Genomic DNA, 26,475 nt, shown 5'->3' with positions numbered 1-26,475 from the left:
ACATAGCCAAAGACATACTGTAGCCACAAAGACACAAACAAACTCACACACTGATGAAAATAAGTACACATATATGAATGCACATGCATGCACGCACACACACAGACAAAAAAAAAAAAGAAAGAAAAAAAGCGCACACACTTAGTTTCTGTTTTGGAACAGGGTGATGCGGATGTGCGTAAACAGGATTAGGAGAGACGGTTCCACTGTCACACAGACCTCCAGATTGTAATTCTCATGCCTCTCTGACAGCTTGGCACAGCACTAAGTCACCTAACGTTTGCTTTGACATGAAATCCAGACCTGGGCACAGATGAGGTTATCAGTGGGGGGAGATGAGTGGGTGGAAACGCGTCTAGTCCTATTGGGAGGACTGTTCATTGCCTGGGTTTGGTTGACTGAGGGGACTGAGGGGGCAGGAGGAGAATGGCATAGGGTACAGAAAATATCCACCGTAACTGCCGTAAGCATACCTACTCCGAGGGCTCAGGTCCTCATACAAGTGTGAAACCTATCTAAAAGTAGCTGAAAGATTACAATCCTCTTCATTAAATTTATCTCCTGCGACATAAACTTTTAATATGCTCACCAGCAGTGTGTATGGGACTTCCAGGGCAGCTTAAATGACTGCAACCTGTAATTACTGTTCCAGCACTTGATTAGAATAATCTGATTGCAATTATTCAGTGACTTTAAAATACAAGCCTCGAGCTACAGAACAATAATTCAAGGGCAGTGATTGGGAACGTGTTTCTTTTTTGGCTGTAAAATGACGTTTTAATCGACAGAGTGAAAGAGGTTCCCTGCTAAGGAGCCAGCTCCCTCAATTAAAGGCCATTTATGCAGTGAGGGGGAAGACGTTGTGCTGCGATGTGGAGTTAATCACCAGGCAGACACTTAGAGTTCTCACGGATCAGGAAACTAACCCCTCTAACGGGTAAACAGGCAGAAACGCAGCACAGCAGCAAAGCCATAAAAACACACACACATAAATGCACACGTGCATACCAATATTCAAGCTACCAGTTACTGTACTATGTTGTTTGATTCCTTAATTAATTAAAATAACATAAACATGCCTAATGCTTACAGGTCCAGTTTGTCATGATTACTTGATTAAAAGACACAATCTCAAAATAAAAACTGACATAAGAGAGACGTGTTAATTATCTTCTATATTCTCCAGCAACAAACCTAGACTATTAATAGCATTTAACAGACAACTCTAATGTATCACGTCACTCTAAGAAATCTGTGGTGGATTAATTAAAAAAGTAATACAACTTGAGGGAGAAGTATTGCCCAGCTGGCACTGATTCCATGGTCAAAGTGAAGGACAAACATCGTGACTGTAATCTTTTTCTAGGCCTCTAATTTGCATGACTTTATTTCCTTGTTCTGATTTACCTAAGGAGAGGCGACTTCTGTCCCTGCCTTACAAGCTGACCCACACTGGGTGATTAACAGAGCTGATTAGCCCTTCAACACAAGACACACACACACACACAGAAATTAAGTTGTACTTTAACAGAGCGTGCGGGGACAGTGGGGTGCCCAATTATTATAAATGTTCAAATAGTGTAAGTAGGAAAAAACTCATATGTCCCATACTATAATTTCAGTGAAAGTGTGCCGCTTGATACACACTTAGTTTTTAAATAATTATGTTAAAAAATATGAGAGGCCAGCGTGACTACAAGGTAGTATGAGACTTACAATACATCTAAAAGATTCATATTTATGACTCTTTTTTTGACACTTTGTTTTAATATATAGAAAGCAGGTGCTTACACATCTGGAAAGAAAATGGTAGCACAAAATTGATTGTCTATTCTATTTTTTAAAAGCTTAATTGTTGCCATCCTGTTTCATAATTGACTGTACATGTTAACAAAATGTGCAACCAAGAACGCATTAATCAGTATTACTCTGCATTAACCTTAGTAAGTGGCACAATAAGAGACATGCCCTCTCTAATCAGCCTCATTGTGTTATATCACCTCCACTCTAACTATATCACCCAGAGTTCAAAGACCTCACCATACATGTTAATGCTGAAACCATCTTTAATCAGTGGCATTGGTCTTTGTTAGATCGTGGAGGTCTACGTCGTAATGAAAACGGCAGCTAGCTCTGATAGCAGTCTAATTGGGAGATAATGAGCCAATAACATCAATAGCTAATGACACACCGAGTCTAAGTCACCACCCCCCCTCCCCCCAGGCCACACAGAGGCTCATTCAGCACTGATGGAGTGCATGGCAGGGTAGTCTGACAGAGCTAGACCAAGCTCTGTACAAACAGACTGTCTTGATGGCTTCATTAGGCTTCTGCAAGGCGGCGAATGAGACTTTAAGATGGTTCGCTGAAGGGAACAGATATGTGATATGTAGTGCACTGTCTTATAATTACACTCCAGGTGAAAAATAGGCCTGCTACATTTTGTTTTATTGCAAAAAGAGAAAATGTGAACTTCTTTTTCAAATAAAGTGGCACTGATGATTTTTTGCCATTTGCAGATATGAAAATTACGTGTAGTTTGTTTGTGAGTGAACGAGTGGTGGTGGTGGGGTTGACAGCTTAAGCGCCATAAGAGTGTGTGGGCGTGGGCACCAGTAAGTGGGTTGAAGGGGGCTGAACTTTTGTCAGTTCTCAACAATGAACTAGGTAACAGTAAACAAGCTTGATGATGCATAATCACATTAAGAGAGACACCAAGCATGGAGGAGCGACCCTGCTAATCCACGCTGTGCTAGCTCTGTAACCTGCACATAATCCTAGAGTGAGGGATCGCGGTTCAGAAGAAGAGAGAGCAAAAAAAAGGGGAGAGGGGGACCAAAAGAGGCTTTGGAATTGAATTACTGTACTTACCAGCTTTAGGCCAATTAGCCAGGTGCTTCACATTTCTGCTGCGTTATAGTAGTTGTTCCCCCCCCCCCAGTTTAATGGTATAGCATTGTGTTATGGCAATATCTAATCTTAGGGTCAATTTTGTAGGCAGTTATCTAAACCCTAGAGGCAAATGACAGCAGTGAGAGAAACCACTTGTCCAGGTGAAGTACAGAGATGAGGACCTAGTCACAGGACAAATACAGTCCAAGGAAAACACATACATTTAAAAGCCAAGTAAATTAAGTAAGACACAAGGAACACAAGTGATGAATACTAAGCAATTTAAATGGCTTTGTACATACATGAACTGACAAAATGACAATGAAAAGACAGAAAAGAGTTGAATGATAACAAAGGAAGTAAAACCAACTAAAAGGAAAGACTACAACAAAGACGCAAGACTGCAGAGCAGAGTGGACCATCAGGTCTGGTGCGGTGACTGTAATACACCCTGACAGACAGAGAAAGTTTCATGATTCCTGGCTTTTGGCTTTGTTTGACTCTATTATTATTATCATTATTACAGCAGGTTGGTCATTTCTCATTTTTTTTACATCCCTAGTTTCTCTGTTTTTGTGTGGAGTCAAGTTTTTGTTTATTTTCTGCTTTGATTTCAATGATGTTGTTGTACCAGAGTCCTCTTCTATCTGGTTATTAGGCCTACAGTCTTTACCCAGTCCAGTTATTGCCTTGATTAGTTTCAGCAGCATCTTGTTATCCTCCTGTGTCCGCTTCCCCCCGATTTGCCCCCAGTGTACATAAATAGCCTCAGTTTCCTCAGTGGTGTTCCTGTTTGTCCTCCTTGTATGCACCTTGTCTTTTGAGAGATTCTTTTGGGTCCTTCTCCTTGCAATTATGACAGAAACACATCAGAAAACACAAAAACATAACGCCTTGGTGATACTTGGAAACACACAGTGGTTTACATGTTACACAAATGTAAAAAAACCACTCTGTTTTGTGACACTATACAAAAATCCTCTTCATTCAATTAATTGCTACACATGGCTCCACATTAATTATGTAAGAGAGCATTACCTGCTGACCTTTTTCACCTACTCTTCAGTCGCCAACAGTGGATGAGTCACACTTATCCTGTCTGTAGTCTAGGTAACATAGTACTTTAATAGGATACAGATAGGTACAGGTTGGGTTTTTTGTTAAATGTGAATAAATATGTAGTAGCTCAAGAAATTTTATGAATTAATTAATTAAATTTAACATTGCTGTGGTTCCTTCAAGTGTATGCATGATCAAATAAAAAGTTGTCATATTTGCTATGTTTGGGATTTCCAACATTTTCTTGTACTAGTGATAGAAATCACTACATTGAACATTATCTGGATGGAATTCTATTTCTTTTTGAGAAATGTTTGTTACTTCAGGTTAATCTAGATGGAATTTTAGGATTGGTGTAGGTCTGCTATGACCTTGATCTTGTGTCATGGTAGAAGAAAAAAAAAAAACAGGGGGAATGCATTCTGTTGACCAAAGAAGGGCTTTTTCAATTACAAACAAGTTAGCACAAAACAAAATCACCAACAGATGTAGTGATCTGTGTATATACTAATGAGGATGTGAACAGCTGTATCTAAAAACGTGCCCAGGGGTGCTGATGCTTTAGAATACTGTGTAAGCAGCGAGAAAGTGTCTGGATGAATGAAATTAGTAAGATTTTTTCAAGTGATGTTGAACTGCATGAATCAAAACAAAGTGCTGGTGAGAAAAATAATTAGCATCCTCCATAAGAAGACATTAATTATAGATATGGAACATATAGAACAGATAAACAAGCCAGAGAGACCTCATCTGGCTAGCCTGTATAATGCTTGCCTTGGTCAAAGATGAAAGTAAGGTAATGTGCATATTTCATATCTGAATCATTTTTGCAAATTTTTCCCCAAAAAATAAATGAAAAGTAAATAAAAATAAAAACAAAAGTGGACTTTAAAAGCATACAGTGGAAAATTATTATCATTATTTCCAGAGTATAATAATTTTTGATGAATATGAATTAGCTACCAGGAATCACACTTTAGCTTTTTGCCCCTTGAAAGTCTACTAGGACTAACCCCTGAGGCTTGTTTCTGAACTGTTTTTTAATTGATATATACTGAGGCATCAAAGCTTGTCATTAAGGATGCAGGAGAGGTCATCAAATGTTTTGCTTTTTGTGTGTGTGTGTGTGGGGGTGGGGGGGGGGGGTGTTAAAGCTATTCTTGAAGAGCTAGAATTTTGGTGATTCAATGTAAAGCATGCTTCACCACAGTCAACGTATGTATTTACTTATCTTATGATATCATCTCTTATGTTAAAGATGTGGAAATAGAAGAGATTATCTTCAAAAATGTCATTGAGAATAGTTTGATAATTACAAAATCAGAGGTTAATAATCGTGGTGAATAATCTAGAGTTTATTTAAATATTTTTATTTCATTTTAAGTGTCCTTTTAGTTTCTGCTGAATTTAGTCAGTGATCTTTCAATGAAAATCAAAACCCCAAAGCTAGGTAGAGCCATAGACCATGTGACATGGTCTATGGCTCATTTAAAATAGCAGAGTGATGAATAAATGATCGAAGCCGGTTTAACAACAAAAACAAATGTAGGTTTCCTTTGAAAAGCTTACTTTGCAGAACACATTCAGAAGGTGTTAAATGAGGAAAAATGTCTTTGTCTCACGCAGTAACATGTTGAACTTGTATGCATATTATAAGCTGCGCTCTCTTCCCTTTACTTTCAAAAGTTTGCTGAGCAAACTTTTTCTGCCAACTCCTATACAGCTGAGGGAAATTCATCATTATCAGCTAGTGGATCAAAAATGGGGAGGGGGGTGAAAATGACAGATACAGCAAAAGTAAAGAAAGGGAAGGTGGGTGGAGACGAAGTGGGGACTGAGGATACAGGGAGATTGGAGGCAGACAATGAGCAATGGAGGAGAGTGTTACTGTGTGTGTATGTGTGGGTGTAGTAAGTGTGTGTGTCAGAGAGGGAGAGAAACGGGAAGAGGTCCTTGAAGTAGACCCTGGGAGTCGGGAACCAGCTGGACTCTGAGTACTTCCTGCTGATTCTGCCTGCCCTTCCGATCCCGTAATTCCTTACCTTATTTCTACAAACTTTCTTTGTCCTGACACTTTCTCTCTTTTTTCACCGTGTCTCTGTTACACAGTGTGTATCTATGTATCAGCTATCTTTCGTCTTCTATCTTTGCACCCCATGTACTAACTTAATGTCTCTTTGTGAAGAGGGCAAAATGGCACATCTAAGATCACTTTACTAAAAGAGCTATCAGAAACTGTTGCATGTTTTTGAACTCTCCATCTCATGGCGATACTGTGATTGTGGTTTCAGTGCAGTTTGAAAAAAAATACATATGCATAGATAAAAATAAGGTTATATTTTTATACCCATTCTTGAAACTGCAGTCTCATTTCTTGAGAGAGGCAGCAGCCCAACAGCACTCTAGCCCTGAAACATCGTTGTATGGTGCAGGAAAAAAGAGAAGAAAAGAAAAACTAAACTAAACAATGTTAAAGAAATATCACTTCAGTGACTATCAAAGTAGCTCAGATGCTCTCAAGTAACTATGAAACATTAGTGGCTAATGCACATGTTTATGTGGCGTGTATAGGAAAGAGGATGCACAAGATTTAAGGACACACCGGGCTTTAACATGTGTCTTTGGCAATCTGATCACTCAGATTTGAAGATTTGTGCTGTGTGTATGCAAATGTGTCCTAGAACAATCTGAACAATTATTTAAAATGAAATAAAAAACACAAAAAAACTGAAATATACAAACCACAGCTTGTATATAGCTGTTTTTTGTTTTGGCACTGATCACTTTCATTAGTTATCCAAACAACTCAAAGATCAAAATTTCTGTCCTTGACGTTTTTGTGTGAATGGTAAATTAAGAAAAAAAATTCAACTGTATAATATCTGTACATCTTGTCACACTGTTGTCATGAACACTGCTCTGTTCGTCTGACAGAGAGCAAAACATACAATGGCAGGCTAAAACAAAACAATGGACAGATGACACAGCTGTGTCATGCGTCATATTTAATTGCTTTAAAACGGCAGCTCTGAAACAAGGATGTCTTATTTCGTTAAATGCCCGTGTCCTCGACTTGTCTCACCTCATCTGTCTTCTTTGTCTCACTAGCATCTCAGGTGTGAGGGTGGAAGGTCTGAAGTGTTCTTTGTTCTTTTAATTTCTGGAAGAATAGGTACAGTAAGTGCATCGCTGCATCTGTATAGTAAAGAGATGTGATTGCTTATTTGCAAATAAATGAATAAAAAGAGTGTGGAAGGGAAACTGGATCACAAGAAAAAATTTACCCTGAATATTAAACTGCAATATTTACTACGACAATATTTAAGTCAAGAAAAGTTTAGTCCTTGTGTTTATGATGTCTTTCTATTCGGTTGCAAAATTACTGCTCAGGCTGCTGTTTATGATAGCAAAACTGCTTTTAAGAACTTGGACCCTATCCTACTGTACAGCCTCATGTAACAAGGTGTAACCATCCACACGCACAGAGCACATACACAAAATGAAACCTTGCAAACACACGCTAACACAGCTCAGTTTGACCTCTTTGTGGCAGCAGCTAATGTGTTACAACTATTCTCTGGCCCATGGCCCCAATTTGCTATGCTTGACCACACTGGCTTCCAGCTAGTGTATTATTCCCATAATTTAGCAAAACGCCACAAAAGCTAAGACATCATACCCACTTAGCCGTTGTTAAGGCTTATTGTTTTCAAAAAAAATGTGTTTCACAATGAGACGTTACTTGGCTGTGGGCTTCAGGGGACTCCCTCGCAAAAAACAAAATCATCATCTAGAGCTAAATGATTTTGATAGAAGCAGCAGATGTGATCAGTGGAATTGCAATGAATAATGACAGATAAATGGCGTGTTTACAGACTGGTCTCGTCCACCCACAATAAGAGGGGTGTAATCAAATCACAACAGTTTTTTGAGAAATGCTCCTTAAAGGCCATTTCTGTCTCAATCCAAAAACAATCACACCCTGATGTAGCTGCTAAGATGCATGCAAGCCCTGAATGTTACTGGCTTTGAACGCATGGGCATCATAGTTCATTCCACAATGACATCTTTTTGGTTTTGGGTCCAACTAACATTTTCAGAGTCACTTTGTGCACAAATGTATAGTGAATTTTGTCGCAAAATGATTTTTCAATGTTTTTTTGTTTTTTTACCTTAAACCATACTCGGTTTCTAGAACATGTCAGAGAGAGCACAAAGAACATTTTTCAACACTGAAAAATTCCAGTGTACATATTTCACACGCTTTCTTTTTTTAAAAAATCTCCTTGAAATAATGTGAAAGCTAAAAGTCTGGAGAACATTATTACAATATTACAGATGCTGTTTGGATTCAATTATTAAATAATAATATTCTCTTTATTTAAGATAGATATTGGATGTATTCCTGTTTGATTTTTTATAATAACAGAAAAAATAGTACAACAAAAAAGAAAACCGAGGTGAAGTGTCAGTGGAACAATAAAAAACACACGACTTGAAGAAGAAAGACAGAAAGAACAGAAGGAGCAAAAGAGAGGAAGGCAAGGTCTTGAATTAATGCCAATCACTTCAAGGGACTATAACCTGACCATTGAATTCTTTGAAACCTCAGACACACAGATAGAAGGAAGCAGTTCTGGTGAAGCAGCGAAAGAGTCTGGGAGGTAAGAAGGGATTAAACTGATGAAGCAGTGAATGTGAAGTTATGAGGGGGAAAAACCGGTGGGGTGGAGTTATAGCGTCCACACCCAAATGACCTGTTTCCAAATAATTATGAAAGAAGAAGAAGAAGAAAAAAATAGAGCAAGTCCCCAAGAACAAGACCAATTTTCACACTCTAGTGCACAAAGAGAAGTACCGACTCTAAGATGAGAGGGTTGGCTGTATTATACTGGCCCACTTAAATCTTAATGTGTTATTTGACTTGGCAAAGAACTTGGTATGTCCCATTGAGTAGCGGGGAATCTTACCAGGGTTTGCCAAGTCCGCTGCAGCCGTACTGAAAAGTTTTTGCCTTGGCTAGCCTGCAACCTTACAGGGTGGTTCCACCCTGTGGAAGAGTGGAAAAGGGTGTCGGGTTGGGATGATGAAATATAAACACTAATGGTTACAGTACAGCCTTTAATTTTAAAACTATCATCGCGAGCACTTACAAAATGAGTACAAACAAACTTGGGTTTTCTTTTTTAGGAGAGAGGAAAGAGTGAAACTACACACGTACCAGAAGTCCAAGTGACAGGGGTTCACATTGGCCTGCTATAATAAAGGAAAAGGTATAATGTGACTTGAAGTAACGTAAATGCTTTTTTGGTTTTCCTTATAAATGATGGAAAATGAAAGCTGCAAGAACAATTTTGTGGTATACAGTGTACGCTGCTGTGAAACCAAAATAATGCAAATTTATTAGGCGAGTGGGGAAAATCCAATAAAAACTCTCAGTGATTGGCTTAAGACAGAAAACTTATTATTCCACTTTTCTAAGACAATAAATCAGGACTTATTATAGGGACTTGTCAAATGTAATGACTTATTTTGAACTCAAAAGCTATATATTCAACACGAAGCGTTGAAGTTGGACAGAGCTATAGCCGTATTTGGCTTATAGACGCACAAACAATAAACTGCTTCGGCTAAATAAAACACGGCTTTACATTTGTGAGGCATGCTCCAATTGAAAATCCAATAGACGACGTTTCATTTTGCAAAGTGCGGCTTACAAAACTCCTCTGTTCCCCGCTAACCCACACTTCATCGCAGCTTTCCATGAAATAAAAAAAGCGGGATCATGTGTTGTTTCATTTACGGCGTAGTTCAGCGTGAGGTCAGAAGGACCTAAAACACTCACTGTACGGCCCACAATTAGACTTGACATTCTGTGTTAATGGCTCTATTTGAGTAGAGTGTTTTCCGAGGATTCATGCCACTATGTTTGAGAGGTCCAGACGCATGGGAGGACAACCCTAAAAAAAGAGCCATCCGTGGCTGCCAACATGATAAACCTGTAGGGAGGAGCCCAACACACCCAGCCCCCACAAAATTCATCCTCAAAAGCAAGTATTGCTCTTGCAAACTTACAGGAATTTGAAAGATAGGCCACACCGCACTATCTTCCCAGTGACCTACATTGGAGAAAATAACAGAGAGGTGAACTGTAGAGACAGAGAGAGATGTTGCGAGGAGGACAGGAAGAGAGGATGAGAAATTATGCCAAGATCTGAAGACGCATTTTTTAGAGAAATGGTGTCTGGCAGCATGCACAGGGTCAAGACCCACAGCACTAGAGCTCAAGCAGCCATCTTGGCAGTCAGTCCTTTTTGGGGTTGGTGGGGGCAAGTTTGCGGGGGGGGGGGGGTTCAAGGTACATCAGTCTGCTTGGACTCACCATTTCCTCTTTCTCACTGCTGTAATAAAGAAGCTTCTATTTTTCTTTCATACAGTTTATCTTTGATCGGTAATTTATTACTCAGTTGACAAGAAACGTAAACATCCACATAATTTGGAGCAGAAATCATTACTTCCTGTAGTTATATTTACTATGAGGACAACGATACTCAGAAGGGGATTGGTAATCAAGGCATCTGATGGTGTAAGCTGTTCCCCCACGGGGACAGTGACTTTCTCTTCCTTCCTGTTCTTGTGAATATCTCAACCTTGGATTCAGTCATTTCCAATAAACAAGAGAATTCAAATAATCATTGTGACATATTTCACTCGCTCCCTTTGTCTCCTTTTCTCTCTCTCACATGATCGCACACAGCGCACTCCTCCCTCTACAGGGCCTCCTACATGGGAAAAGTAGACGGGGCATGAAAGGTACACAGTGTTGATCCAGACGATAAGCTGACCAACTGGGTTCATTTATCAAGGAAAATCAGTGCTCAAATGTGATCCTGGTGTGGGATGCAAAGCCTTATGACAACTCCATCCCATCCACAGCTCTGGGCTTGTTGTCGTAGTTGCCTTGCAGAAACCCTTGAAGTGTTATTACAGATCTTTTCTGCCATAAAACAGAACATTAGTTAAAACAAATATTTAAATCTAGGTAAGAAGGACACAAGGGAGACAGTCTGAATGATGTATGCCAGATTAAACTATGCCTAGAAAGACGGAGAAATGACCTTAACCGTCTTTATGCTGCAAAACCCGGTTATATGTGATATATTAAGAAAACCGCAGGCAGATTAGAGAGACACAGATACAGTAAGTAAAACTCATCTGGTATGACTTTCTGTGCAAACTGAAACCCAATACATACATATCAGATCTGAATACTGTGCAGCGATAATAGCTGAATATTCATTTTAGAGCGAGCGGAAGACAAACATTCCTGTCCTTAATGACATCTCCTGGGAGGAAGTTCATTACACAAGGTTGTTACGCAACAAAACTCTGTCACTTTGAGAGGTCAAAGGAGGTTCACATTGCTAACATTAGCGCAAAACCCAGTGGCAACTAGGTTAGTGACACTCCCTGCATAAAAGAGGATCTTTAAAAGAACTGGGATACAAGTAACATCAGTTCTCCAGGTAGACATGATAAGACTTCACTTCTGTGACCTACTTTGTGTGAGACTGCAAAAAGAACATCATATAAAAGGTATGGATATTGTCTAGCTCATAAAACCAGACATTAGAAGTGGAAACCTTTTGAGTATAACCAGTTCACTAGGGGTGTCACACAATATTCTAAATCCGAGTGTGTAACCAAATATTCTTAAAATAAGCAGACATTTGATTTGGAGCTTATGCATGCTTAAATGGTTTACTTCTGTGTTAGCTTTCCTGAACAATTAATTAAATGTCATTTTTGGCCAATCCTGACAACATAACCATCAACCACGTGTTGCTTTTTTGTACCCTGAGTACTAAACCTCAGGCATTTTTGAACAATCCCACAGTGGTGTTTGAAGCACCAGCAGGGCCTCAGAGCAAGATACTTGTCTAAGATGATGTTGATCTACAAAATACCTGGGCAGAAAACATTGCTCTTTGGAAAAGAGGTTAAATAGCCTTTTCAGACTTCTACTCCCTCTGAAACTGTGCCCTTGTTTTTCCTTTGGAAGCAACATTAAAAATAAGTCTGTTGTCATTATTTAGGGTACCCGAATGTAGGCAAGGTAGCAGTCAGTTTACCTGCGATGTGTTTATCAGACGTCTTTTTAAGTTGTTCACATATTCTAACAATGTGAATTAAAGCGATAAAATTTAAAGAATTCAACCAAAGAACCATAACTTTTCAAATGTCTAATTTTCATGATTTTGTTTTATATCACTATTGAGTGTTAATAAATAATTATCAGGATGGTGTAAAATGTAAAGGGCAGTATATGGCAACATTGTTACTTTACAGAACACCCAATGTGTCCTCTTTTTCTTCTTCTTCGTTATTATTACTATCATCATCTTGCTCTGTTCATCGGTCCATCCCTTGAACCTAGAGCTACCATGAGGATGTGATGGTTCACATCCTGTCACTATAAGGAGTGTCAAAGAGAACAATCTTCAAGCTTTTCTTTTATTAATTTCTTAACCATAAACCTCTTCACGGGAAATTTTATTGGCACAGTGCTCCATCTTTTTCTTGACTGAAAGAAAAAAAGAGCAACTATCATCACTAATACTGTTGTAGTTCATGTCCCACATTTTCTCAATTATATTTCTTTGTCTTTATATTTAGTAAGTTTTTCCGATAACTTTCAGAGAGACATTTCTTTCAGTGGGGACAGCAGTGAGCACATAAGTCCCCCGTTGTCTTTCTCTACTAAATCACACTAGCCTCATCGCGTTCACTTATCGCTGATGCGTTCATAACATTACTATGTGTCTTGGATGTTGCAAATATTTGCATACTGCCCAACAGAGGTATGCTGCAGCTTTGTTGTGCCTTGTATGTATGCTGTTTTGATTAATTCTGATCGCCCACGGAGTAGATGGTGTAGTGTCTCTTCTTAGTGTTGAGCAGCAATAGTAATAATAATAATAATAACAATAACAATAAGAAGGTAAAGAAGAAGAGTTTGGTGAGTCTGTATGGAATAATATACAGCAACAATGAGCAGGGAATTCTGATAGTCGTTGAATCATCCCACATAGTAACAGCCAGGTGTACATGTCCTCATGGAAGGTGAGGTTGACTGTAAGTGCGTGTGTGCGTGTGTGTGTGTGTGTGTGTGTGTGTGTGTGTGTGTGTGTGTGTGTGTGTGTGTGTGAAAACATTGTAGATGCAGTTGCTCACTGTTCTGTGCACAGATGGATGATTGATGTCCATGCAGGCCTACATTTTTGAGTGGATTGGAGTCACAGCACATGAGCAAACACAAGATGGGAGACAGTGGAACTCTTCACTACAAAGACTAGCAAGAGTCTCTGTACCACAAACACACACTGCAGAAACTCAAACTCACACACCACACCCATAGATCCACTTCCCCACCTCCACTGCTTGAAGATCTACCTGCCAGCTGCTGCCAGTCGCAGGGAAAGATGGGCTTTGTTGGTTTTGTGAAGCCCACCGACAAGACCCCCCTGGAGACTGCAGGTCTCCAGCAGCACAAGCCTCAGCCTTATCCACTCCGCCGCACAGGCAATCTGTTTTCTATATTACCAGCCTGTATCACTGTACTATGCACTATAGAACAGCAATTGAGCAGGAAATTAAGTTAGGGGATCGGTATTTGGCGGAGGAGAACGAGCTGGTGTGGTCTTCTCTCTCCACATACAAGGATCATTAAATATCACATGAGTTTTTTGATAAATTTCCTCTTCTCCTCTATCTGCTGTTCCCATCAACTTACTCCCCTCTTCCCCCTCTCTCTTTTTCTCTGTCTCTTTTCTTTCTTCTTCAATTTCCCTATCATCATCTACCAGTTTCTCTCTCATCTAGCTGTATTTGTAGAGTGTATGAACCAAAACATCCTAATGGATGTTTAAACAGCTTGAGATGTGTCAGCCTGGGAACTACCTCCCTGTGACAGGGAGCTCTGGCAGGGAATTGAAACCATTACAAGGGGAAAATAGGGGACATATTTCTTTCTTGTCCTTTTTGTTTATTTCTCTTCCTCTCTCAGGATCCTTTTCTGTCATCCTCCTCGCTTCTCTGTCTATTTTCTCACATTATTTCTCTGTACAAACAAACGGAGGACCGACTCGAAGCATTTGTGGATTCCAAATTGGAGCAGTCTTTTTTTTTTTTACTTTGATTACTTTCCTCCCCTTGTTTCCATATGTACTCTCCCACCTGAGTCTTAAATGAGTGACCGTGTGATTCTGTGTAAGCATAAGTAGTGAGTGAGGGAAAGAAGGACAAAGTGAGCGCAAGCTAGGTCAGTGCGCTACTGTTCATAATAGTAATACTTACACTGGAGCACTGCCAGCACACATACAAAAACCATCTCAGCGCTCTGACGTGAAGCAGTGGTTTTATTTTTTTTTTTTTAGCACAAAAAGGACTTTTTTGTTTCTTTTATTAACTTCTTAATCATAAACCTCATTATCAAACTAATAATTAACTTATATTTCAGATTACTTTTAGGTTAATTTTGGGTATTCAAATGCCCCAGATCTCTAATATTAATGAAATGTATATTCATAGAAGACATTGATTCCATTATCTCTTCTTCACACTTTAGGGAAAATCCTTATTTGGTAAGATAGAGTGGACCTGAATGGACTACATTTATACGATTTCCTAAAGCTTTCGAGCAAATATTTAACTATCACACAAATTTGCCTAAAAATATTTTCTTCTGAACTGCTTAATATCTAATGAGGCCTTACAAAATAAAGACGTTTTTATAGTCGTGACTCATGGAAACACTTATCCCCTGTCGCTGATTGACATGTTGAGTTTCTTCTTCAGAGCAATGTTTTTGCCTGAAACTGAAAGCAGACACTGCTTTTATTACATCCAGCCAGACAGACAGACAGCAGACACAGAAGCTCACTCACAAGGACAATGAGCTCTCCTGCAACAATTTAAGGTCAATCAGTAGCGCTGACAGCTAAATTAACAAGTGCTACAGGCACCATTACATTAGACCCCTGATTGTGTAACAATAAATATATCAATACTCTGTGTCACAGATAAACTAATATCTACAAATAAGCAAATCAAACGGAAAAAAAAAAATATTACTCTGGAGATAGGTTTACAACCACCACTGGCTACACAGAACATACAGGTTACTCAAGACCTGTGTATCGGTCAGGTTAGTGGGAGGCAGTCGGAGAGATAAGGTGCCAAACAGGTCTAAATCCCTCCTGAAGCTGACTTGATGGACAGACAGGCCACCATTAACAATGCGGTAGCTTGTGAGAGCAGCAGCTGATGGAAAGATACCCTGGCATTTGCTGTGTTAAGAAGTGGCCCTTAAAGATTTCACACTTCCAATTTCTTTGAATTATCTGCCATCTCCAGCCTGTCACTCAGCCTGACAATCTCAGATTTTTGCTCACTGTGGCAACGGCCTGGTTATTGACAAAGCAATCCACAGTGATACAGCAAAACCTGATAAAACATTAGTCAAACGACACAACGTACAAATCTAGACGCACCTCACACTCGGAAAGATGCTCACACTCTTTGTTTTCCCTTTTTCAGCTGAGCACAGCTTTAGTACAATAAGAAGTAAGGATTGTCCAGAATTATATTTAAGAGTTTGACCAATAAAGAGTGGCACAGATACAAAGAAATCCAGATATTGAAATATATCATCTAATATCCTTGATATACGTATATATATGGTGAATATGATTAATAGGAAAGGAAAATGATCAGGTTGTAGGTATTTCTGCAGTGAAGACAATAGTGCATGGCTCTTCAACACAGTCACAGATGAAGTGACACAAGCATTAACTCACTTTGGTCTGTATCATCCTGTGCATTTTTTTGTGATATTGATACACCAGTGATGCCAAAATATCAGGTTTATCTTTGCCTTTTGTGTAAAAGCATAAATCTGCGATTTGCTGTCACATGAAACTTGGTTGAACATCCATTATACATCACAATTAGCAACATTATAGCTGACACAGCAGAAAGGATTCGCTATAGTCCACTTATGAAGCAGTGATGACAGCCAATGCTGTTACAAGACAGAACAGACCGCTTATCAGATCTTTGCTGGTTTTGATTCGCTCGCTGATTCAGACAGGCCATGATAGAAATATCACAACATCCCCATTACCCTCAGCATTCAGTACATAGTGCACAGCCTGTGCTTTCTATGAATTATTAAAAGCAGACAGATTATGCTGCAAGGCTGCACGGCTGCTAGTCTAGAGGCAGGTTACAGATGCTGCTGAGTAAAACAGTAACATCAGAAGTGCGTTTGTTCTTTTTTTAAAGACGGGGCTTTGTTCTCTTCTTTGTCAGATTAGGGGGGCTTCGATAGGTTTCAGCGTATGGGTTTAAAAAGAAAAGGAGGAGGAAATAGTTGGTGGGGTTTGGACAAGTTGTATGCTTGTGGACATTTGTGAGTGTGTATGGCACAAGATGAAGAGGGGGTGAAGGGCATAGTGTCAGGGCTTGTCTGACATGTGGCCTGGTGGGCTGGCTGGATGGTTGGTTTGCTGTCTAGATGGCTGGTTGGGTACAGCCCAGCTCAAGCCTGGCAACTCTCTCTCTCTCTCGCTCTCTCTCTCCCTGGAGTGACGGGCTGAGACATTAAGACAGGCATTTTAATTAACTGTGCCACTCTTCCACCTGCTGCCCTCAATATGCTCCGGCCCTGGCAAGCTGTTTCTCATACCACTGACTCCCTTGCACTCCTTTTGTTCCATCTTCCCCATCTCTCTACTTTTTGACTTACTCCTCTTCTTTCTCTCACTTTCTTTCCAATTTTCAAATCTGACCCCTCATTACTTCGACTTTTCTCTCTCCCAAAGCCTTCTTTCCTATTCGTTGTGTATCCCTCTGCTGTTTGACCCTAATAAATGAAAACTCATACCAATAGATAAGGCGATTCCATCAGGCTCAAATGACAGAGTTAGCCAATTTCTTTTTCTTTCTTTCTTTTTTTAACTTGGAGAGAATTAATTCCTACATGTGTCCTGTTCTACTGGCCCTCTAACTACCCCCTCCCAACCACTGAACACAGATACACGAACACACACTCGCGCACACACACACATTGTACACACTCATGCTCTTCAAATCTATCTGGTAATTCAGTTCTGCCCGACACTCATCAGGCTATTCATTAAGGCCTGATTGGAGATGGATATTTCTTTTTCCTCCTGACAGAATGGAACTAGGGATCAAGCTGGGGACATTACAAGATTTGGAAGAGGGACTGCAACACACAGCCATGTGAGTGTGTGTCTTTTTAACTTGGTCAATCAGTGTGAATGTGAGCTCATAAATGTTTGTATTAATATGTGTAAATGTATGCCTGGCGGTTTAAGAATCTCATTTGGTGCCGTGACTCCTATAGTTTAATCATTTAGATCATAAATTGAGAATTAATTCAAACAGAACGGAGCAACAAATGATCCACTTTTAGCACTCTACTTAAATTGTATTACACTTTTAATGGGGTTAATAATAGACGGCATTACCAACACAGGAAAACGGCACTACAAAGTGTTGTATTAAAAGGATTAATGTTCTCCCTTCAGAATTGAAGCCAGGTCTTGGAGATACAGCTAAAACTAACAAATGGCCCAGCTCGGGCTCCATGATGGGGCCTCAGTTGCAGTCATACTACAGTAAGAAGACAGCAACTGGGGCCAATATATCAGCCTGGCAGACACGGCGCATTCATCTGCCGTGTGGGGAGAAGTGACTTTGAAGTTCTCCGCGGTGAGGTGAAAGAGCAGCTGTGGCCTCAACCTCTGTGTTTATGTAGCCGCTCAAGCCCTGGGAGAGCTCTTAATGAACGATGTGGATAAATGGACACCACGGCTAAAAGCACACACTCAAATGTCTGTGTGCGGGCTAAGACACTAAGGCACTGATTTATTAGCCAAACATCGGTATTGGCCAGTATTCTCCATGATGATCGCTATCAGCTTATCTGAAAATGAGTTCATGCTCGCCAGAGGCTGTTTGTCTGTTGTTTCCCACTACGTTAGCAGTATTACACATGGGATCGAGTATCAAAAAGTTGTACACATTTGAACTTATGAAGTTGTGATGAAAGGCTGAAAGACAGTTGCGTATTTATAATGAAGAGTTCTAGGTCTCAGTGGCACAAAATGGGAAATAAATAATGAAAATGTGCAACAAAAGACTCGTATAAGCATTGCTTGAGGTCAGATCGTTATTCAAATTTGTATCAGAACTGCATGTAGAATTTCAGCGTATCCCTTATAATGTCATAGAGGTCATCCACACTGTTAACTTATATGTCCACATGTGCTTTGAACTGAAATATGCATCAACAGCTGGCAGGTGATGGTATGTTTGTAATAGCCTTCAAACATAAGCAGAGACAAACCTGTTAGAAGAAGGCTGTGCCAACATCCGCCAGCAATGTCTTTCACTGGCGAATCTGGTAGCGTCACTTCCTCTGGGGACAGGATGTTTCCCTTTGTGCTTCCACATGACCGTCCACATCCCCACTGAAACAATTTCCCATCACCTGCATCATCAGTTAATAAATTGAGTTTAAGTAGTAAACAATTACACTTCCAATTTAAGCCAATAAATATTTGTGGTAAATTATTAATGAAATGAATACAGTTTCAGCGATGATTTGTAAGTTCCCCCCCCAAAAGTCCAAACTTTTGAATACTCAGGTCCTTTTATCTTATACAACAGATATGAGATACCAAGTGATAGAACATGTACTGAACCCTGTACGGTTCCTCCATTAAAAGCAAAGCACCCCACCGGAGGGGCCTCCAACCCCCTGCAGCTCATTTTGCATCTCTCTGCAGCACGCATCTCGGAGCATGTTGTCCTTGTTGTGCGGCTGCTGCGTGGGGGTCTCTAGAGATAAATTATGGATGCAACGCAAAAGCTGTAAAATTTGTTGTATCTTCTATTATCTTCATGTTAAAGGCCACAAAAGCTCTTCAGTGAAGTCAGCCATTAAGAAATGACAGGTATTGCTATCAGGCTTCTTTATAGGCTATTACCTGCAATGACAGCAGCTGCTGCTGCACCACTGTACGGCCTATCACATTATTTGCAGCTAAAGTCAGCTACTGTGTCATTTTGCCTCATTTTCTTGACAGTGCTATCATAAATCCATTGGGCTGCAGGGGAAACTGTCGACTACCCCGATTATCTTCATAGCCTGAATGAATTCTGAAATGTATGTAACAGGCAATGACTGCTATGGATCAGGAGCCAGGGCCATATTCTCACTAACTCTCTCTCTCCCTTGCTGCCACCACCACCCCAGCCCCCTCCTTCTGTGTAACGCTCTCAGGTGATGTGCTGATGGAGGGCTCGAGTACTTTGACTAAAAGAAGCCAACTCTGAACTGCAATGACAGCTGATGACAACAATGTTAGCCACCCCTTCTTAAAGGTGTTTTCTGCTTGAGCATTTTACTTCCCCTTGCCCAAAGGGAGGGAAAAAGACAAATAAAATTGAAAAATATCACACAAATCTAAATTCTAAGTAGTCGCCAATAGGATCCTTCTATGCATTTTGATGGACAAACTAGGGTCCAGTTCACACATGAAAAATTCAGTCCATTTTTTCAAAACTTAAATATTTTCAATCCTTATTTATTCATTTAAAACATTACTGTGATTAAATGTCATGTAACCCAAGCAAACATACACAGTGCATTACAGTACCTGTCAGTGCAAGATTATGGTTTGCCCCACAGGTGACCTTCGACACATGGTCCACACGCTCCACAAAGCGGGGAACAACTGCATTTTCATTAGAACCGCTGCCAATTTGTCCATAATCATTTTGGCTGTAGGGTGAAAAGCATAAACACGTAATTAGGAATATAATTAATTACCTGCAGGCATCATCTCTTTTATCACATTTTAAACTCCGTAGAACACAATTTCAAAGCATGGAAATATCGTACATCTTTCGATTTCTATAGGGTAAAAAAAAAAAAATTAATGAAAGCATAGCAGCAAGCAGGTTCCACTGGGGACTGTGCAACATATGTGTTGCCTCCCATTTCTATGGATCCTCTTTGTGACAATAACGAGACACAGCCCTATCAGAAGTGAAACACCTCACTAACTAATTAGACTCTCAGGCTGCAGTCTGACAAAATAAAAAAGAGAAAAGTGCTTGAAGGGAGACTTGCTCTCCCGCAATTTGCATCTGCCACTTTTTACTGCATCTGTTCCAAGTGCCATTCAACGTTCTCTTCCTCCTTTTGTTGGAAAGTGTTGAGCCCCAACTATTTAAGCTCACCTCCTACCTACCCGGAGCTTTGTTCCTGCTCCTTTGCAGACCAGTAATGAGCCAACCGCCACAAAACTGCTAGGAAATTAATGACTCATTACGGACGGGGCCTAGACCGCTCCACAGCCTCTTGCCTCTTTTCCCTCGCTCCACCCACATGCCCACATGTAATCCTCTGTCTCTCCCCCCTTTTTCTCTCTCTTTCCCTCATCCCTTCAACCCATACAGAAAGACCCCAACACCTCCCTATCAATTAGAGCCTATTACAGGGCTCCCATGCTAGCAGGGTAAAGAAAGACGGCCTTCACAGCTCAAGAGTGTGTGCAGGAGAGATTGGGAGAGTTGAATGAGGAGCCTTAAGGTGCTCCTTTCACACCCTTGCCCTTATCCATTATGCCAGCGTGTAAAGCCCCCTTGGAGAAACGTGTAGCCCCCAAAAGACTTGGGGATGAAAATAAGTCAAGGGAGGAATTCTTGGTCACACCTTTTCCCTTTTCCGTCTCCTTCAGTGTCAAATTATATCATAACTAGTCCTCAAGCAAAGCAACATGGTCACTGTGCTCCTCCTTTAAATGGAGTGTTAGAAAAAGATGGTAAGCTCTGAATGGCACGTATTAATCATACCATCTGTGTCTGTATTGATAGACAGACCAGCTGAGACAGATATTTAGCAGATGAAGCAAATGGCGGACAAGCACGTACACATGAAAATTCATGTGGTTATTGATTTCTTTTAGTTTCACTCTTTCAGTGCATTCCACTAGGTAATAACTACTTATTCGTGGGATTGTTGGTCTTTGTTCAGAGGGACTAAAAAAATATGATTCTACTTCTCTAGCATTTTTGAATATCTTTTCTCTTTTTCTGCACGATAGAATATGTATCAGCTTTTCATTCAAGCATTCTGTGCTCACTGGTTTTTTGAAGCTAAGGTGCATTTCAAGGCAATCCCTCTGAGAGTGAATGGGTGAGATCACATGGGCTTGAGGTGGTTTAGAATGGCAAATCCTGCTGAAAGTGTCATCTCCAGTCGGAGGCATCAATTTGGTGTGTGAAACAGGGGCCCAGGAGAGCCCGATAGCCTGCGAGATTCCTGAAAGGAGCAAAGGGGCCTGGGGATCAGCTCATACACACCTGGATTAGACAGGAATTTCACAAAGCGCCTCGAATACATGAAGGAAAAGTGTAAAAGGAGGAAAAGTGGAAGAAACACGATAGACAACTTGGGATAAAGTGCAGAGAGAATTTGAAAGGAAAGCCACTTATTTAATATCACTTCTACAGTATATGGTGACCCTCTGTATTTTATACAGTAAATTAATTTCTTTGTTTTACAGAAATTTGTGAAAACAACATAAAAAATTTATATATACATATGTGTATATATACATACATACATACATACACACACATACATACACACACACACACACATATATATATATATATATATATATATATATATATATATATATATATACACACACACACACACACACACACACACACACACACACACATATATGTATATATATATATATATATATTTGAAGAAGAAAATCCAAGATCAAACATTAACATGCACTTCTAAAGCCAACTGAGTGAAAAGAGACAACTTTTTGTCCTCTTTGACTTTGACACTATTGTATACAATAGTTATTTATCATCATATGAAGAATACACAGAAAAAGGAGTTGATCAATGACCTCCATCTGGGGACGACTGTCAAAGCTCATAAATATGTTTAATAGGGAGATATTAAAACATTGACATGCACAAATTAAACCTAAATTACTGGTAGCACTATTTCTGGCCAAACATTTCAGTAACTGTAAAGCGGTGCACATAGGCAGCAGTATTATCTCTAATATAAAGCCTCAATTAGCTTAAGTGAGAGCAAAATGGCTGATAATTATTGCACCAGCTCATTAGACTTGTTCTGACACTAAAACCACTTAAATCACCACACAGACATAAACACCAGCACAGAGGCAAACGCACACATGCAGATGTTAGAGTTTATTCCCATCGTAATGAGGCAGATACTGTGCAGGTTGGGTTTTTACATGTTTAGTGGAAAAACTAAACACTTCAAACTTGACTTAATAGGGTCTCACCATTACATAAGCTAATTAGAAATCGGTACATGGATGGCAATTTTACTAAACGATAATAAAAAGTAAAAACAAATGGCAAAGGAGCGTCAGGGCGTGTGCTGTTGTGCACTTCAGGTTTAGTTACAGACATTTTTTTAACTTCATAAGCGAGACCAAGTTAGAGCAAAGAATTTTTAGTCTTGAGCAAATACAATGTGATCATTTAGAAGTCAATAACAAAGTCACTCAAGTCAAAAGACATATTACGGAAATATGATCTATAAAATAGCGACGAACACAAAGGCAAGGTATTTGCTGTACCAGCAATAGATCTTGGCTAATAATGATGCAGGCTCCTATAGAATAAAATCCTTGGGGCCAGTCATGAAAGTTTAAGATTCAATGCGGTAAAATACAATGTGCTGTAAAATATTAATGTGTGTGGTAAAATTATGCTGGGGGTAATATTTTAGATTGCCTCTGTCTGTAAAAAAGACGTATCTGTATTTATTTACAAGCAGGGATAGTGGATGGGGGGCTTTGTTTGAAGCCATGTTTATGAATATTGACTCTGGCTCCTTGGTAAGTGGCTATAAATCTGCGAGAGGATCTTTGTAAAGTTCCCTTGGAGGACATAACTTCAGGTCTAACCGTCTCCTTCCTTCACTTGACTTTTAAACATTTGGATATAGCCTGGCCAACTACATTTAGAGCTGCTTCTAAATTATGAAAGCTTCCACTTTGATAGTCCAAGTGCTAACCAATCAAAGTTGATAAATTGCGGCAATAGATTTATCTAGGACAGAAACACAGGTGCGTTTGGCCCTTGATCTGGAGTGTTTATGAGTTTGGGAATTAAAAAAATAAAAAATGGATCTCTGCATATCTAGCTATGTTCCAAACACTGACTTAGATGCCTTTAAAGCTTTGAGATTCCCACCATCTACCCACACTTCCTGAAATATACTTACGCCAGATACTGACAAGTATGCATGTATCATCTGACTTTACAGCCAGATCTTTCAGTGCTAGTCTCTGATGAAAAGTGTGAACAACTTGAAGAGCGTGACCTGTGCTGATAGGAGGAGCATTACTCCTGTGATCAAAAAGATCATACAAGTAAAGATCATACATCACGTCGCTCATATCACCCGAGGCTATTGAGACCAGCTGGAAAAGTTCTATAGGTCCGCACTGTAAGAACCTTTTGCAAATGACTCATTTACACCTTCGTTTTTCTTCTTTACCCCATGTTTGACATGTTTATCTATTTATTTTCTTTCAAAGTTCCAAAGTTCAGATCACAGAGGTGATTGCATTAGCAATATTGCAGCCGCTGGCTGGCCTGGAGATGATGGACACAGAGGTCCGTATCCTCCGGCTACCATGATTACATAGGAGCAAGGATTAAGAGAACTGATTTCTTTCCCGGTTGAGTTCAAAGGGCTCAATCAAAGTGTTTCACTGTTGAACCCATGCCCCTTGCTTTCGATGCATAATTAACTGACAAGTGGTGATAAGGTTAAGCCTTGCAAAAAAACAATTTTTGCTTTTATTCTGCAGGGTGATGAATGCAACAACAGTTGATGTCACTGTGCACTAAATAATGACTGGAAAGCTTCATTGATTCAACCATCTAATTCCAAGAAAACAGCTTCGTCCTGCATTAAATTGGAGAAAACTGACATCCCTCTATTAAAGCCCCATTTCTCTCTGTCAGTCGCCTCCATTTCTTTCTCCACTTTTTTTCTCCTCCATTTCCATTTCTTTCTCACTTTGTGCCTCCTGCTTCCACAAGGCTTATCCTCAAGGCCTATCCGTTTATGTAGAACCTCAACTATCTCTCTCTTGCCATTCTGTCCCTGACGCTAGCTGACACTAGGTATCAGTTCACACCCCGAACACACAAAGAGAGGTGCTAAACAAGGACTTCAGGACATGTCACAGCACACTTAAAGGGCTTCACAGTAATACAGAAGGAGTCCACATGTGACACAGTGAACAGAACACATTCACTCAAGAGAATGCCGCACAATGCACACAAGCTACATGTTTATTTTGTTTTAGCATAAAACAGTGGTATATTTAATTAATTAGTGTATGACCTAAAAATTGATCATACGTAAGAGAAACAAAATGAGTTTTAAACACAATTAGAAACATGTGGCTGAGTAAATCTGCATTATTAACGTTCCATTTTAGTGAATAACATTTAAATTCTGTATCTAGAGCTTAATGATCATAATTATAAGCCTCTGTTGCTACTTGTGGGTTTTTTTCCACGAGACCACGTGTTTGCAGTTATGCAAGATATAGTGTGCTTCTGAGATCTAATGAAATTAGGCGATGTGCAGTGCCTAATCAGTCTTGATTACCTGTTGAATGTTACAAACAAGCATCCCCTGGCTCTTGAAGATATGAGGGTTGAGGTGTACTAATTACAAGTGAAGCAGAAATGACACACAAGCAGCGGAAGGATATAAAATTGTTAAGAAATATGATACAAAATGTCCCATCGCCTAAACAGACAACCCACTTCTATTTCTTTTGTACATTTCTAAGATTAAGATTCTTTAGTTTCACACCTGATGAGTAAAGCGGTGGGTTTCCTTGAATGTCCAACCCACAAGAAAAGCAATCAATTCTGATTTTTACCATTTAAAAAAAAAAAAAAAAATGTACCTACCCTGAGAGCTGAACACACCCCAAGATACTGTAGAGGATGTTTCCACTGAAGAACCCGAAACGTTGATGTTCAGGTTGCAATCCAAACGCTTTCGGGTACATTTCTAATCACATGAAAAGATTTCCCCATCTCTACAAAAGCCTAAAGCTTAAAAGCTTTCTAGACATGAACCACTTTTTCCCTAAAGTTAGTGCAATCACCCAATGTATGCATATTTTTTTCCCTCCTCTCACTTCCTGTTTTGTGACTGAAAATAATGTGGAGCCCACACCACTTTAAACCAGTATTTACAGTTACGATCTGCCTGTTGTTTTCCAATGAGCCGAGCAGTGCTTTGCCTTTTAAAAAAAAAAAATTCATTTAGCTGTAAGGCAGTGTGTGATAAGACAGAACGAAGACTTCCCTCATAACGAGGCGCATGCCAAGTCTGACATAATCCAATCTGGTCCATTTTCATCTGCTTTTGTCTTGTGTTTTTTGCTTCTCTTTTGGACTTTCCTTTGGTTCCAATGATGGCTCAAAAACCTGAAATGACACAATTCGGTCGCACTTGTATGGTGGTAAGGCTGCAATCCAAACGGCTTTTCTGCAGAAAAATCCTTGAAGACCCACACACATTTAAATCTGGCCCTGGGGGCAACAGGCTCTAAACCACTGAGATAAAAAAAACATCCAGGCCAGAAAGCAAAAATATACATTTTAAGGAAGGGCTTACCATAGCAACAAAAAGGCATGTCAAACTTGTGGAAAGGAAGCATTCTGACTGAGGAGTAAACACAGACCAGTGTGCCTGTAGGAAATCCTAGGCAAAGCTCTTCGCATATCAAAAGGCCCAGCCTCACACATGTATGCAGCAGAAAGAAAGACAATGGCGGTAATAACACAGGATGCGTTAGGGTCCGGAAAAGACGGTTAAACGGTCATTTGTGTGAAGAGGCATAACGGGGCCTAATAGAGACGGTGCAGTAGGCAGGGTCTTGTAGAAAGAGACAAACAGTGTGTACTTAAAAACAGTATTTCGCCTCTACAAGAAGCATTCCCTCTGTTCAATTAATCTGCAACAAGTCGAAAACATCTACTTATGTGCCAGTTATCACCCTAACTTGGACTTTGAGATTATTCTCAAAACCTTAACTAATAGATTGAATAGGTTAATTTCCGACTGATTAATACTCATCGACCAGACAATTTATTAGGTACAACCTGCAAGTAATTCTTAATGGCACACATTCAACAAGTTGCTGAACACCTTCCTCAGAGATTTTGGTCCACATTGACATAACAGCATGCTGCTACTCCACCACATCCTAAAGATGCTGTATTGGATTGAGATCTGGAGACTGTGGAGGCCATTTAAGTACAGTGCAAATTCTTACCCTACCACCCAAATTGTACAGCAAAAATCGAGACTCA

At 39.8% G+C, this 26,475-nt stretch overlaps 1 protein-coding gene across 2 annotated transcripts in view; it reads right to left on the bottom strand.

The window, feature by feature from the left end:
- Positions 1 to 26,475, bottom strand: part of LOC120725964 (protein RCC2-like) — a 296,282-nt gene that overhangs the window by 161,224 nt on the left and 108,583 nt on the right. For both annotated transcript variants that reach the window (XM_040019100.1, XM_040019099.1), the window contains exons 6-7: positions 19,704 to 19,828; positions 18,389 to 18,532 (exon numbers count right to left, since the gene is read on the bottom strand). In XM_040019100.1, the coding sequence (XP_039875034.1) occupies positions 18,389 to 18,532; positions 19,704 to 19,828 (269 nt within the window). The remainder of the gene's footprint in view (positions 1 to 18,388; positions 18,533 to 19,703; positions 19,829 to 26,475) is intronic.

Source organism: Simochromis diagramma, unplaced genomic scaffold (assembly GCF_900408965.1).
Source record: "Simochromis diagramma unplaced genomic scaffold, fSimDia1.1 OVJJ01000822.1, whole genome shotgun sequence".
Classification (NCBI taxonomy): domain Eukaryota; kingdom Metazoa; phylum Chordata; class Actinopteri; order Cichliformes; family Cichlidae; genus Simochromis; species Simochromis diagramma.
This window is presented reverse-complemented; position numbering and strand designations above follow the sequence as displayed.